Source organism: Amblyomma maculatum, chromosome 2 (assembly GCF_055883805.1).
Source record: "Amblyomma maculatum isolate TAMU_Amacu chromosome 2, ASM5588380v1, whole genome shotgun sequence".
NCBI classification, from domain to species: Eukaryota; Metazoa; Arthropoda; class Arachnida; order Ixodida; family Ixodidae; genus Amblyomma; species Amblyomma maculatum.
Genome location: NC_139345.1, coordinates 164,883,089 through 164,896,392, shown reverse-complemented (window position 1 = coordinate 164,896,392; position 13,304 = coordinate 164,883,089). Strand labels below are relative to the sequence as shown.

At 43.4% G+C, this 13,304-nt stretch overlaps 1 protein-coding gene across 1 annotated transcript in view; it reads left to right on the top strand.

Moving 5' to 3' along the window:
* The window catches only part of LOC146200338 (uncharacterized), a 31,772-nt gene extending 20,798 nt beyond the window's left edge, over nt 1-10,974 (top strand). Inside the window, exons 12-16 of the mRNA XM_084595504.1 lie at nt 5,325-5,524; nt 5,590-5,749; nt 8,182-8,290; nt 10,452-10,524; nt 10,724-10,974. Of these exons, the coding sequence (XP_084451630.1) occupies nt 5,325-5,524; nt 5,590-5,749; nt 8,182-8,290; nt 10,452-10,479 (497 nt within the window). The 3' untranslated portion in view covers nt 10,480-10,524; nt 10,724-10,974. The remainder of the gene's footprint in view (nt 1-5,324; nt 5,525-5,589; nt 5,750-8,181; nt 8,291-10,451; nt 10,525-10,723) is intronic.
* Nucleotides 10,975-13,304: the final 2,330 nt, after the last annotated feature.

Below are 13,304 nucleotides of genomic sequence, written 5' to 3'. Positions count from 1 at the left end.
CTCTGTGATCATTGCTTTGAGCTGTTTTTTTTTTTTTTATCTTTAAAGCTGTCCAGCGCTTTTGTCTGCGCTCATGAAATTCTTTGCTTGGTTGCTTGCTGGGCATTTCTCTTTTTCTAGGCTGCATATTCTCTCTCCAGCTTGTCGAGCACTTTGGTTAAAAAGGCTCCCAGAGGTGCGAAAACAGTGTTTTGATGGTTACATGCTTTGTTTTAGTTAATCCAAACTGCTATTTCGGTTTACCAGCCAAGCCTCTGTTACCATGGCCGAAAATTTGCCTCTTCTTTCTGTTTTTCTTTTTGTTGTCTCCTGTACTCACGATAGCAGGTCCTTTTTGGCTAGAGAGCACGAAAAGCAAGTATTCTAACTCGAGGGTGCACTCCACGTTCAGTTTTTTGGCCGCTATGCGGCTTCTCTTAACGTCAGCGTTCATTGGCACTTTTAGTGGTAAGTGTACCCCATCCCGCAAGAAAGTTAATTATTAAATTTTCTGCTGGGCAGATCACAGCCAAACTTGGTGAGAAGTTTCTTTAATACATGCACAATCGAAAACAGGAAAAAAATTAGAAACAAGGTTTATTTAAAATGCAAATTGCGATTTTAGCCCCGCGTCCCCTTTAATTTGGATACTTCCTACTAGAAGCGTAGTCCCAGCTGATGCCCATGTAAATTGGCGCTCTGTAATTCTGACATGCGTTGGCTGTCATCGGTTAATTCGGATAGGAATCATGTTGAGGTATGGCCCGCGAAACCAGCAATTGTTTAAATAGACATCCCCCCCCCCCTGCCCTCGAACCTGAATTGTATAGAACAGCAGTGCCCGCTCACCTCAGGCGTGCGCGCATTGGCAGGCATGGTGACGACTGGAAGTCTCCTGGCATAGTTGAAGTTTTAACTGTTAGATTTGTGCCATTCTGCCACTGCCATCAGGCTTGCACATTGACCAGTCAAGCCGTTTTATGAGACATTCCTGTACGCACCACTGCCCTTTTAAATTTACACTGGGATGGTGTCACACCGCTCTAAAGCCTGCTCATATTTTTTCTTGCACGTGCTTCCTCAGTTCTTTGAGTATGCTGAACAGTTGCGTTCTGAGAAGGTTTCACAGTTCGTGCGATGTAGCATCAAGACACGGTGGGGCTATTTATAGAGAGGCACCATTGCTACTGCATCGCACTGCGGAAAGGGGGCCATGGAGTCACAGTTGTGGAGCAATGCTTTGGCACTACCTACAGTGTGCACAAAACAAAGCGCTTGAAAAACCATCATCGTTGCATAGCTTTCACCTCAAGCATCGAGACAACCGTATACCAGTCGTTCAGTGATTAAAATTGCTGTGCTGTTCGATACTTCGAGGTTTCAGATGATTCGAGCATTTTTGTGTCCTGGCTACTTGAAGGCTGAATTAACGAGCTTTTACTGGATTTGACAAATGCCTGCGTGATATGATGCTACCGTTCTCATCAAGACACGGTGGGGCTATTTATAGAGAGGCACCATTGCTACTGCATCGCAGTGCGGAAAGGGGGCCATGGAGTCACAGTTGTGGAGCAATGCTTTGGCACTACCTACAGTGTGCACGAAACAAAGCGCTTGAGAAACCATCATCGTTGCATAGCTTTCACCTCAAGCATCGAGACAACTGTATACCAGTTGTTCAGTGATTAAAATTGCTGTGCTGTTCGATACTCCCGAGGTTTTAGATGATTCGAGCATTTTCGTGTCCTGGCTACTTGAAGGCTGAATTAACGAGCTTTTACTGGATTTGACAAATAAATGCCTGCGTGATATGATGCTACCGTTCTCGCTTAATGTCCATAACGGGTTGACTACGTCCGGCACTGCCCTTCATTGTTTCTTTGATTAGTGAGCTGTGGTTAGGTCACTGGAATCTGTGATTACTTGAAAGAAACAGTCTGCTATTGGAGACGAGTATAAAAATATTGGCACGCTCTGGTAGATCTAACCTTTTTACGGCACTAACGAGACCAGAATTTGTGGTTGTGCAGTAGTTCATATGTTAAATTGGTCAAGAAAATCTGAACTCAGTGGATGGCAGCAGCATGCCATGCCCTGTCATGCCATGACACTGGCTTTTAGCATTTTTCGCTTCAAACAGCATTCAGCTATCACGCATTCCAATGATTTTGTGGCAGTGGACTACGCCCGCTCCAAGCGCGGCGTGATAAATCGAACCAGCCATCACGGGCACTCTGCCAAGTTCGCTCCCTGCCACCGCAGGAGCTATCAAGAGATAAACGCGCCCTGACGTTATCGCTGCGCAGCATCTTGGAACGCTGCCAATGAGCTGTGGATGAGGCGACCGAAACGGACTGACGCGCGCCATGGACATGCAAGCGAAAATGCTCGCGATTTCTACCGCCGCGGCGACACAGAAACCTTTTTATTGAGCTGCTGCGGTGGCTCGAGCGGCGAGAGGGACGTAGTTCAAACAAGTTTGAAAATTTTCGCTCTGTCGCTGAGATCGCTCAGTCGCTTGCATGTGAGCGAGCTGGCCTTAACGCATTTTTTATTTTTTTTTTTAAATTCTCGGGTGCAAAAGTGGATGGTGGGTTCATTATGCGAGTGGGTCGATTACGCGACAAATACGGTATCGTTTTTTCGCATCGTAAATGCCGTCACAAGGCGATTTCTGTATATCGAATTATCGATATATCGAACTATTTCGCGATCCCCTTCGAGTTCGATATATCCGGGTTCGACTGTATTTGTTTTATCTTGCTTGGTTCCATTTTCAAGTGCAAAAAAAAGAAATCGCACAGCCGAACACGTTGCTATACTTGTAAAGGTGCCGGCATTGGCAGTGCTGCTACAGGCAGAAACTTATTGATATCCGTTGTTTAGTTTTCTTCAGTCTATTTACTCATTTTGTTTTATTTACAACTTCCTATACACCTTTTCATCGGCCGAGGGAGGTGTCGAAATGCCTTCTTGCTGGACTGGGGAAAAACCGACTCTGCTGCAGCTTCTACAATGCTAGCGCCAAGCATGAAACGTAGTCCAGCGACCATTATGGCGGCGCCCAGTGACCAATTGTTGAAAAGATGTACACTCTTTGCCAAAGTTTGTGCATCTTGGTTAATGTCATGCTTAGTATCGCGACTACACATCGCGACTGCACGCCACTTGGGTGGCGCGGAAGCTATCGTGCCCATAGAGTTTTGAACAGTTATCATATTTAAACACTTGTAACCCAAGTTTTTTTTCTATACATTACATTGTTGAAAATGCAGTTGTAAAATATTCTGAACCAAGGTCCAAATATAATGCAGCTTTTTTTTTTTTTTTCTTCTCATTGCTCATCAAGACAGTACCAGGCCTGTGAGCTGCGACAAGAAATAACTTTTTGACAAGCTGAGGGTCATAAAATGAGGCGAGGTAGAAAACAAAAATCGTCGTGAGGAATGGTCAGAAGGTGGCTGTGTGCAGCAATGGACGATGTTGCAGTGGTGGGGCAGCAACTAGGTTTCGCATCAACAGCGGCTTGCGGCTTTGTGTTAGACACAAAGTCGCAACAAGTTTTCGTATCATAATCATAATAAAACTTTTTTCTTTTCCTTGTGCGTGCGCACTCCCCCCTCACGTTTCATTTTGTGTCATGTCGGGGCCAGCCTATAAGTGGTACCAACCTGATTGGATGAGCAGCAGGTACTAAATGCCCATTTTAAAATTTTATGCACATTGGTCCTGTTAGAGAAAGTTTGAATTGCGGCGGTTTACCTGCCTCATTCGTGTGCACAGTCACTTCTTCACACAGGTAGAGCGAGTAGAAGCTTCCGATAACCATTGGGGCATGTATCAGAATCCGACATTGAAATTCGAAAGCACAGGTCTGTTTGCTGTTTGGTTTTCTGCTGAACAGTCAGAGTGCACGCTGGTGTGAAGGACAAAGCGGAGCGCTGTTTTTACTGTAGCAAGAACACTGCTTCTACTTAGCTGAAAAATGGCTTTCCGTCTATGTGGTCTTTCTACATTGAAAGAAATAAAATAATTATGGTCGTGACTGGTTTTCAATTTAGTGACGGTGCAAACAGTTGGGCTTCACTAACCATTGATTGAGGGCACAATGCCAGCACTGCAGCTGAACACGCCATGTCTGAACTGCTATTCTCCTGCACTCCGCACTGCCTGTCATCTTCAACTTCCAGCTGTGTGCAATCAATTCAGAATGCACAACTATCGCATCATCCGGTTAAGGTGCGTTAAATGATCAGAAAATTTTATAGTGGGCTGCAATTAAGGTCTAAAATCACCGATTTTGTTAGCCTTTTCTTGAAGCCTGACCTTTGAACCCCATCCTCTAACGAAAAGAGAAGGAAAACACGACATGTCGTAGCACATACTTTGCATTTCGGCCTACTAGGCTTAATTGGTTGCAATATTTTTTTTTGTTTTATTTTGCTTTGTTTGCTGCCAACTGTTGATTTTAGGACTGTGAAGTTAAGTCACATCATGGTGCCATATTACGAGCTACAAAATGCATGGCGGTTGAAGCATAGGGAAGGTGCGCAGAGAGGTTGTGCGGCGACTTATATTTGTAGGTTACTTGTTTTTTCTTTTTTTCCCAACAAAGGCCAGAAGTTAGGGTAGTTACTTTAAATAGGCAGTACAAAGTAGTTGCAAAGTTCATAAAATAAATATGTGTTCCCACAAAGCAAATCTTTTATTTTTTTTTTTTTTGGTCTGGGTTCAGATTTTTTTTTTCTTTTTGCACTGTGCTCAGTTAATTTGAATACTTGGTGCATTTAAATATTTTTCATGACCCCAGTGACTTTGAATTAACAATATTTTGCTTTATATTCAAAGCACATTCCACTGTGCAAATTCCAAGAATTTTTCATCGTTTAGAACCGGTCAGCTACCTTACTGCAACTACTTGCTTCCTATACTGGAAACAAATTTTGCCAGATCAAAACAGTGTTCTTGTGTTTGATTGAATCTTTTCCTTTTTATTTGAATTATGCTTTTCAGAATTTTTTGTAGAAGAGTTTTGTTCCTCATACTTAATTGTTTATGCATTTGTTGATTTTGCTGATCAGAAACCGGAGGTCCCCTGTTTAGGCTTTGACCCTGAAACCTCCTTGTGTGTTCAGCCTACTATATATTCCTTTTTCTTCTGTTATGAATTGAAATGAGGAAAAGAAGGCATTCTCATTTTTTTTTTTCATCTTTCCAACTTGACTGCATTGGAAATGCTCTTCATTCTTCATGAGTGTTTTTTTTATCTAGTTGCTCTGTTTGCTTATTACTTTGCTGTCTACCGGGCATAAGGTGTAATGCGACATTTGCTTTTCTTTTTCCAGTGGCAACACAAAACATCTTAAAAGAGATTGCTATTATAAAAGAGCAGAACAAGCAGATTTTGAAAGCATTGAGCCAGCCGAATGGAGCCGCTGAAATCGAAGAACCACCTGCTGCACGAATTTATCCTTTGACTGCTGTTGATAAGGCTGATGAATTGGAAGACATTCTGAAAAAATCGGCATCGGCTCGCAAACAGCTGGTAAGGGCCATTTATAATAGGACCTGCATTTTGCAAAAGATAATTTTTTCTCCATTTCCTTGTAGCGCAACGAGCTGTGCCTGCTTGGGGGAACTAGTGTGCGCGCTGTGGCTACAAACATGATAAAGCACCTTTTTCACGACTCCCTCGGTGTCCTGTACAGTTTGTATGGCCAGAAAGGGAAGAGGCCTCTAGTCAACACCATCTTCTACCGGATAATTGTTGGTAAGTGAATCTAACCTTTATATCTTGTAGACCAAAATCTTCTATCATGTACAGTTAAACCTAGCTGTGATGAAGCTAAAAAACGACCATGATTCTTCGCTGTGGGCAGTTGTCACGCAAATTACTTGAACACATCCTTTACTCAAATATTGTGAACTTTCTTGAAACTAACTCATTCTTCACCAACTCTCAACATGGTTTCCAAAAGTCTCTTTCATGTGAAACCCAACTGTTATTATTCTCTCATGATCTTCACGTTATCATTGATCGCAATTCACAAGCTGACTGCATATTTCTCGACTTCAAAAAAGCATTTGAAAAACTTTCTCACAGTCTCCTCCTCTTTAAACTATCTCAACTAAATATTCAACCTAACCTTTTACGTTGGATAGAACACTTTCTTTTTAACCATTCCCAGTTCGTGTCTGTCAACAATCTTAACTCTTCCTTAAGTTCCGTTGGCTCTGGTGTGTCTCAGGGCTTCGTCTTAGGTCCTTTGTTATTCCTCATATATATTAATGATCTACCTAACTGTGTATCGTCTAACATTAATTTGTTTGCTGATGATTGTGTTGTCGTTCGTGAAATTAACAGCTTCGACGATTCTAGAGCCTTGCAACTTGACATTGATGCTACCTCTAACTGGTGTAATTTGTGGAAAATGGATCTTAACACCTCTAAATGTAAATTCTTACGTGTCTCCAGAATTTCATCAGTTCCTACGCTCTACTTTCTAAATAACACAGTTCTCGAATCTGTCACTTCCTACCGTTACCTAGGCGTTGAAATCTCTTCAGGTCTCACTTGGTCACTTTACATTAATACGATAATTAACAATCGCATGCTCAGTTATCTCTGTCGTAAATTTTCTTCCGCCCCTAGCTCTCTTAAATTCCTCTTGTACAAAACACTTGTCCATACTAAACTAGAATATGCTGCGTCCATCTGGGACCCACACTGTGCTAACCTAACTCACGCCCTTGAAATGGTTCAAAATAACTCCGCTTGTTTCATCCTGCACAACTATCATCGTACCGCTAGTATTTCAGCAATGAAGCGCATTTTAAACCTCCCTTATTTGGCGTCTCATCGTAAACTTTTGCACATCTTTTTTTTTTTTTTTCATAAAATATTTCACACTTGCCCCCAGATTCGTACCGTACTCATTCCCCCGCCTTCATACATCTCTTCTCGACTGGATCATGCACACAAGGTTGGGATTTCTTTATTCAGGACACAAACATGCTGCGAGTCCTTCATCCCTCGTACCTCTAAAGACTGGAACTACCTTCCCGCTCCGATCGCCAGTATTGAAGACATTGCTGATTTTCGCTCTGCCGTAGCCAATATTGTATATGCAGTCGACTGACTTGTCTGCGTTATTTTCTATTTGTTTGTTATTACGTTTTGTACCCTCTACTCCCCTCTGTAATACCTCTGGCCTTGAGGGTAAAATAAATAAAAAAAAAATATATAAAAAAGGCTTCAGAGGCTCGCAGCTACGAGTGCGGATGGCAAAGGAGTCGTAAGATGCTGGCCATGCTAGAGGTAGCTAGAGCGGAGTGCACGCAGAATGTGCCACTGTCAGCCGCAGGGGTGTATACATCTTCACACGTGTTCCCGTTTTCAGCCTGCCTGCCATTGCTGCCTCAGGAAACTGACTGTTTGCCTCACGTCATCGGTACTCTCTGCCGTTAGTGCTACCTGTGTGCAAATGCGATCAGTGTTGGAATCTCAGGAGCAACCGCGTGGCGGCAGTGAGCACATGCTGCTCACCCCACGTCCTTTTTCTTTGCGCTGTTATTTTTCACTGCTTTTGAGCACGAACTATTGTAGTGCCGCATTCTATAATCAGAAGCAGCGGGGAGTGTTGCGTTTGCCATGTAGAATCACTGTTGACACTGGAGCGCGGAGCATTGTATCAGCTGCGGTCACTGGTTGCAGTCGGTCACATTCTCCTCGTGTTAGTATGTGTTTTTTTATCGTGAAACTTTTGCGCGGTCCTGCCAAATGTTCAGTAACCCAGCGCCAGCTAAGCAATGGTGGCAGCATAGCATGTTTGTTATATCAAGATTAACCGCCGCAAGACGGTCATTACTTAGTGCCATCAGATGCGTGCACTTCAATGGGGCCAGCATTATGGAGTTGAGAACCTTTGCAATTTTAAGGAATTCTTTACATGGAGATTCATTATATAGAGGTTTAGCAGTAATAACTAGTCATGCATCATCTTCATTTCATATTCCAAAATAAATATCTTCAAGTGCCACTTTAATATGACTCCTTTGTTGGTATAATTTTACATTGTACATGCCAAAATGCCCTGTAGGCATTTCAGCTACATGTTTTCTTGTCTGCTAATACTTTCATTTTGTGTTGCAGTTTCTTTTAATGTCTTTAGTATGTATCTCTCCTGACCTTCTAATTCACAGAATCTGTTCGGAGAAGCACCTGCCCCGCATCGGCATCAGACGAAGAGATCAATGCTTCAATCATGGGCTGGCTTAAAAACTGCCAGGCTCGGCTAAACAATGCAAAAAGGTGTGCTTATTTCTGTGCATTGCTTAGACACATTGTTTAGACAAACAGCTTATTTTGTAGCTCTGGGCCAGCAAAATATTGTTGCATTTACTGCTCTTAACAAAGGTCTCCGAGATGCATAGCAGCGACCAATCCAGTAACAGTGACATTAACTTGTGTCTCTAGACCATAGTGGTGAGGAAAGAGGAAAGCCCGCATAAGGTCCTAGTGCATGCTTCGTGAAATAAAGTCACTGTTGCCAAACATATCTTACTTGAAGGAGGGCAAGACGTTGGGCTTGCTTAGTAAGGATTCATAGTGGATGCTAAAGCACAAAGAAAGAAAAGCACACTGAAGAAAGACCACACATGACCAGCGCTTACTAGCAACAAAGATGTTTTATTTCGACGCTGAGAATAAGTAGGGGTCAGTAAAAAGCACGAAACGAGAATAACTTCAAAGAACGAGAAAATTATATGATTAACCATTACTATTTAAATAAAAGCAAGTGCTTTCTCAGACAGTACAATTGATTGTTCACTGACGCAGCCTCCTGTTTTCTCAATATGATACGCTTCCACGATCTCTCTTTTCTTCTGATCACGATGCTTGGAGATAATCATGGTTCGTTCCAGTTGAGCTTGGCAGGATTTGTCTTGTTCGCGGTGCTTCTTTATATGGCTTGCCAGATGCATGCCCGTGCCAGTTCCAAATGCTGTGCAGTGTTCTGCGAGCTGCATGTTAATATTGCGACTTGTTTGGTCGATGTACACGACCCCACACGTGATAGGGATCATGTACATCACATTACGATTGCAGGCGATGGAGCGATTAGCATGCCTAATGTTACACTTCTTGTGTGCACCAGCATTTTGTTGAATGACGTTACCATTTATCACTCGACAAATTCTGCCGAGCTTGTTTGGTGCTGAGAGCACAACTTCGACATTATAATATCCTGCGAACTTCTTTAGCCCACGTGGCATGCAATGAACGTAAGGAAGAACAACAGTCTTGCACTGTCTGTCCTTAGATTGGCCGTTAAAACTCTATTGTTAGAGCTATTTTTTCATGCCGCGGAAATGACGTAATGAGGGTAGCCAGCTTTTACTAGCTGTGCGACCTGCACATTGAGGTTGTCTTTTACCATATGATGGCAACTCTTGAATGATGCCACTATAATGGAAGAGTGACTATGCTTTGTTCACCAGCTTTGAGTGTCCCGAGCTGAAGTGAAGTAGTGGTTTTGCAGACCTTGGATTATATTGCCAACAGAGATAGTCACCCTGAAAGTGAAGACGTATGCTCAGAAGAAATTGTAGCATGTTTGATTTTTCCTTGAACACCTTAAGATTGTCTACAAGCAGGCAGTTGAAAGTGTCTTTGTCGGTAAAAAGAATACAATCATCGACGTACCTAAACACCTTCAACATCATTCCACCAATGTTCGGTTCAATTATTTATATATTTATTTATACTTTCAGCCCTTTGCGGGGCTTGTACAGGAGTGGAAAGAACCAATTTAAGACATAATACATCCTAATTCTAGTATATATAAATAAAGTTTAAAAGAAGCAAAAACAACACATGCTGTAATCAATGCTTCTATTAATGTGAAACCACATTTACAGGCAGCATACAATGAAAAATAATATAACAGGTATGCAAAACTGGATTTGCTCGGCAAAAAGAAAAAAAGAGATCATATTTCTTGGAAGAAGGCAGCAGAGCAGAGATCATATTTGACAGGAAAATGTCACTGCACCGGAGCGAAGTATGAGCCAATACACACCCCAGACTTCTGCCAATACACGCTTCCTTTCCATTCAACGTATGTTGAGGCGAAGTAGAACATGAGCAGTTCTAAAAAAGCTTCGATGGAAGCAACCACATCATTCTCACTTATATTCTCAGCGTTGAAATAAAACGTCTTTGTTGCTAGTGGGCACTTCTCGTGTGTGGTCGTTCGTCGGTGTGCTCGCTTTTTTTTTTCCTCTTTAGCATCCATTATGAGTAGCACTTACGCGGCTAGACCACTTTTTATGAAGTCCTTTGTCTCAGGGCACACGTGAAGTATTTTGTTTGTAACAAGAATGCTGTGAGCTGTTGCACATACCATTTGCCCCCTCTGTATGCTTTTGTTTGCTTGGAGCTTATGTGAGCATTTTTTACACTTCATTAGATATGGCACCACTCAAAAGGACGAATAGTACATTTGAAAGATTGCGTAGCTGAGTGGACTCGTCCTGTTTGCGGTAAGTCAGTGCATTGTCCACAAGTGCCACTTACGTGACACTGTGTGCTGGTTTTCATTTATTTTTGTTTCCAAAACAGGTCAGACAGCAGTGTTTGCATGCATCACTTATTACCTTCAGGAAATTGCCTGATCTTCTGAGCCCTAGTATGCCATCTCAGTTTCACATGACTGCTTCCGGTTCGCTTACTATTATGCAGGCCCCTGAAGAGATCAGCTTCTCCATTTTATCTCCTGGCTGAACCACCTCACAAGAAAAGACTCTGTGGTCAACACTTGGCTGTGCCACCTACCGAAGCAATGTTATGCATTTCATTTTAATGTCATCGTACCTATCATCAAACCTGCTATTTTAAAACTACTGTAATAAAACCATCAAAGATTTGTTGGTTAGTTCTCATTTGAATTGTCGATTGTTTACAGTAAAGAATAAAACAGAATGACTGGAAAAGCACTTTTTTTTATCTTTTGTTTGCCACGTCGTTAGCATATTCATGGCTTTTATAGTATATACATTTGTGTACTTTTTGGTACGTCTGCTAATTCCAGGTGAGCATAGCACACCCTGCTTCAAACAAACAAAGTTGCTTTTGAGACATCAACTTTAAACCTGGTGAATTTGCCAGCTGTTGAGTTTTTGATGGTTATAAAAGTAGTACGGTAACGCTCCACTGCTGTTCTGTTTAGTTTACACTCTAGATTACATCCTAATTCTTAATTTCTTGCATCCTCCTTTATATTTTACCGCTTGTGCAATGAACACTGCTGTAGCAGCTAGTGGTGGCAGCCAAGTTTGTCTTAATCCTTTCTGTGCATTCACTGTCACCTGCTGCTTAGCCCTTCCCACATTATTATTGTCAGCATTTTCCTTCACTGATACCTTCTTCTTAGAGCATGTGAGCTCCCTATTTGCATTGTTGGCACCTCTGATGTTGATGATGATAAGCTTTTTATTTACTCCCAAAAGAGGGAAACCAGCCGAAAGACTGGTTGCATTGCTTAAGGAAGGTCAACAGGGATCCCTTGGAACTCTGCAGCCTCCAATGAGCGCAAAATGAGCTGGCACTGTCGGGCGATCTCGTCGGTACGCAGGAGGGACTCCCACGCATTCATTGTAGCTGAATTGTCTGCGTTGTGTTGTGTACATGTCCACGGCATGTGAATGAATGTGGCCGGTTGTGAGCAGTGCTTGCACGTAGGTGCAATAAGATTTAGGAAAAGTTTGCTATAGTATAGCCATGGGTTTGGAAAGGTTCCTGTTTGTATTTTGCGCCAATGGACGGCCTCGCGCCGGGATAGTTCCCAGTGTGGAGGGGGGTATAGTCACCGTTCGAGCCGATAATGCTGCTGGAGGATGTCCGTGTACGTAACAAGGCGTGAATGAGTGCCCTGGGGAGTGTCAGAGGAAGCGATAGGCTGAGGAGGGTGCTCCGCCCGGTAGCTAAGTTCTCAGGCTAGAGTATGCGCCTATGCGTTCCCGCTGAGCACCTCATGGGCTGGGGCCCATATGAGAAGACGAGGTGTAGACGGTAAGGGGAGAGATCGGAGGATAGTGTGTGCCTGTCGGGATATACGACCTGCATCGAAATTACGAATTGCTTGTTGAGAATCGCTAATGACGATGTTGGTGGAGGGGTCAATCAGAGCTAATGCGATGGCAACCTCTTCCGTGGTGGTAACAGTTTCGGCGTTGAGGACGCTGCAGGCGTTGTGCCAGTTTCGGTGCGGTGCCAATGCAACCGCAACCATAGCGGGGCGGGGGGGGGTGGTGGGAGGCATCTGTGTATGCTGCATATAGGAAGTTTTATCTCTGCCGTGGCTTTTTCTATGCTACGCACTGTGTAAGTGTGAAGAAGTTATTGTTTTCGCATCTGCCATTTCTGGGCCCATTCTGAAGTCCACTCAGTGTATCTTTTAATATTCAGTCAATACTTGTGCCTTTTATTTTTATGCTTTCATTGCCACCACTGAGCAACCGGTGCTGTCATAACTTCATGGGATTTGCTTCCATATCCCTTTTTATTTTAATCACCACTCGTCTGAAATTGGAATGTGTGATATCACTTTCATCACTTTTATCTCTGACATCACACATCATCAGTGGCTGTGCTGCAGTGGTTACGGTGCTTGGCTACTAGCTGTGCCCAACGATGCGGAATTAAATCCCGGCCCGAATGGCCACTTTTTATTGCGTTAGGAATAATGCACCAGGTTTCAGCCCGTCATGTCCCAGGAAGGGCCACATTTGACCTTGAGCCGCAGCCGAGCCGAATACGGCTTTAACCAAGCTGTATGAACGCGGCTTAGTGGCCTATAGGGGTAATGTGAATGCCAGGGTCCTCGCAGGCTGATTCTGACATAACCGTCCCATGTGAAACGAGAGACCCAAGTTGGCAGCTCCTGCCAGCCCACATATAAAGCCCCACTTTAACCAAGCTGTATGAACGTGCCTTAGTCGCCTATAGGGGTAACGTGATTGCCAGGGTCCGGGAAGGTGATTCTGACATAACCGTACCATGTGAAACGAGAGACCCAAGTAATTGCTAACGCAATTCAACCCTTACAAGGGTAAGAGCTGGGGCAGCCCTTACCCCCTCGGTAACATGCCGATGGGAATCTCAAGTAGACATCGGACCAACCACGTGCTCGAAGTGTTCCACACCAGCTGCAGAAGTGGATGTTTATGGACTTTTGCAGGGACAAGGGCATCAAGGACACAAATTCTGCACGAAGTGGGACTAACCACAATAACGGAAGAGGACTTTTCTAAATGGCTCACCG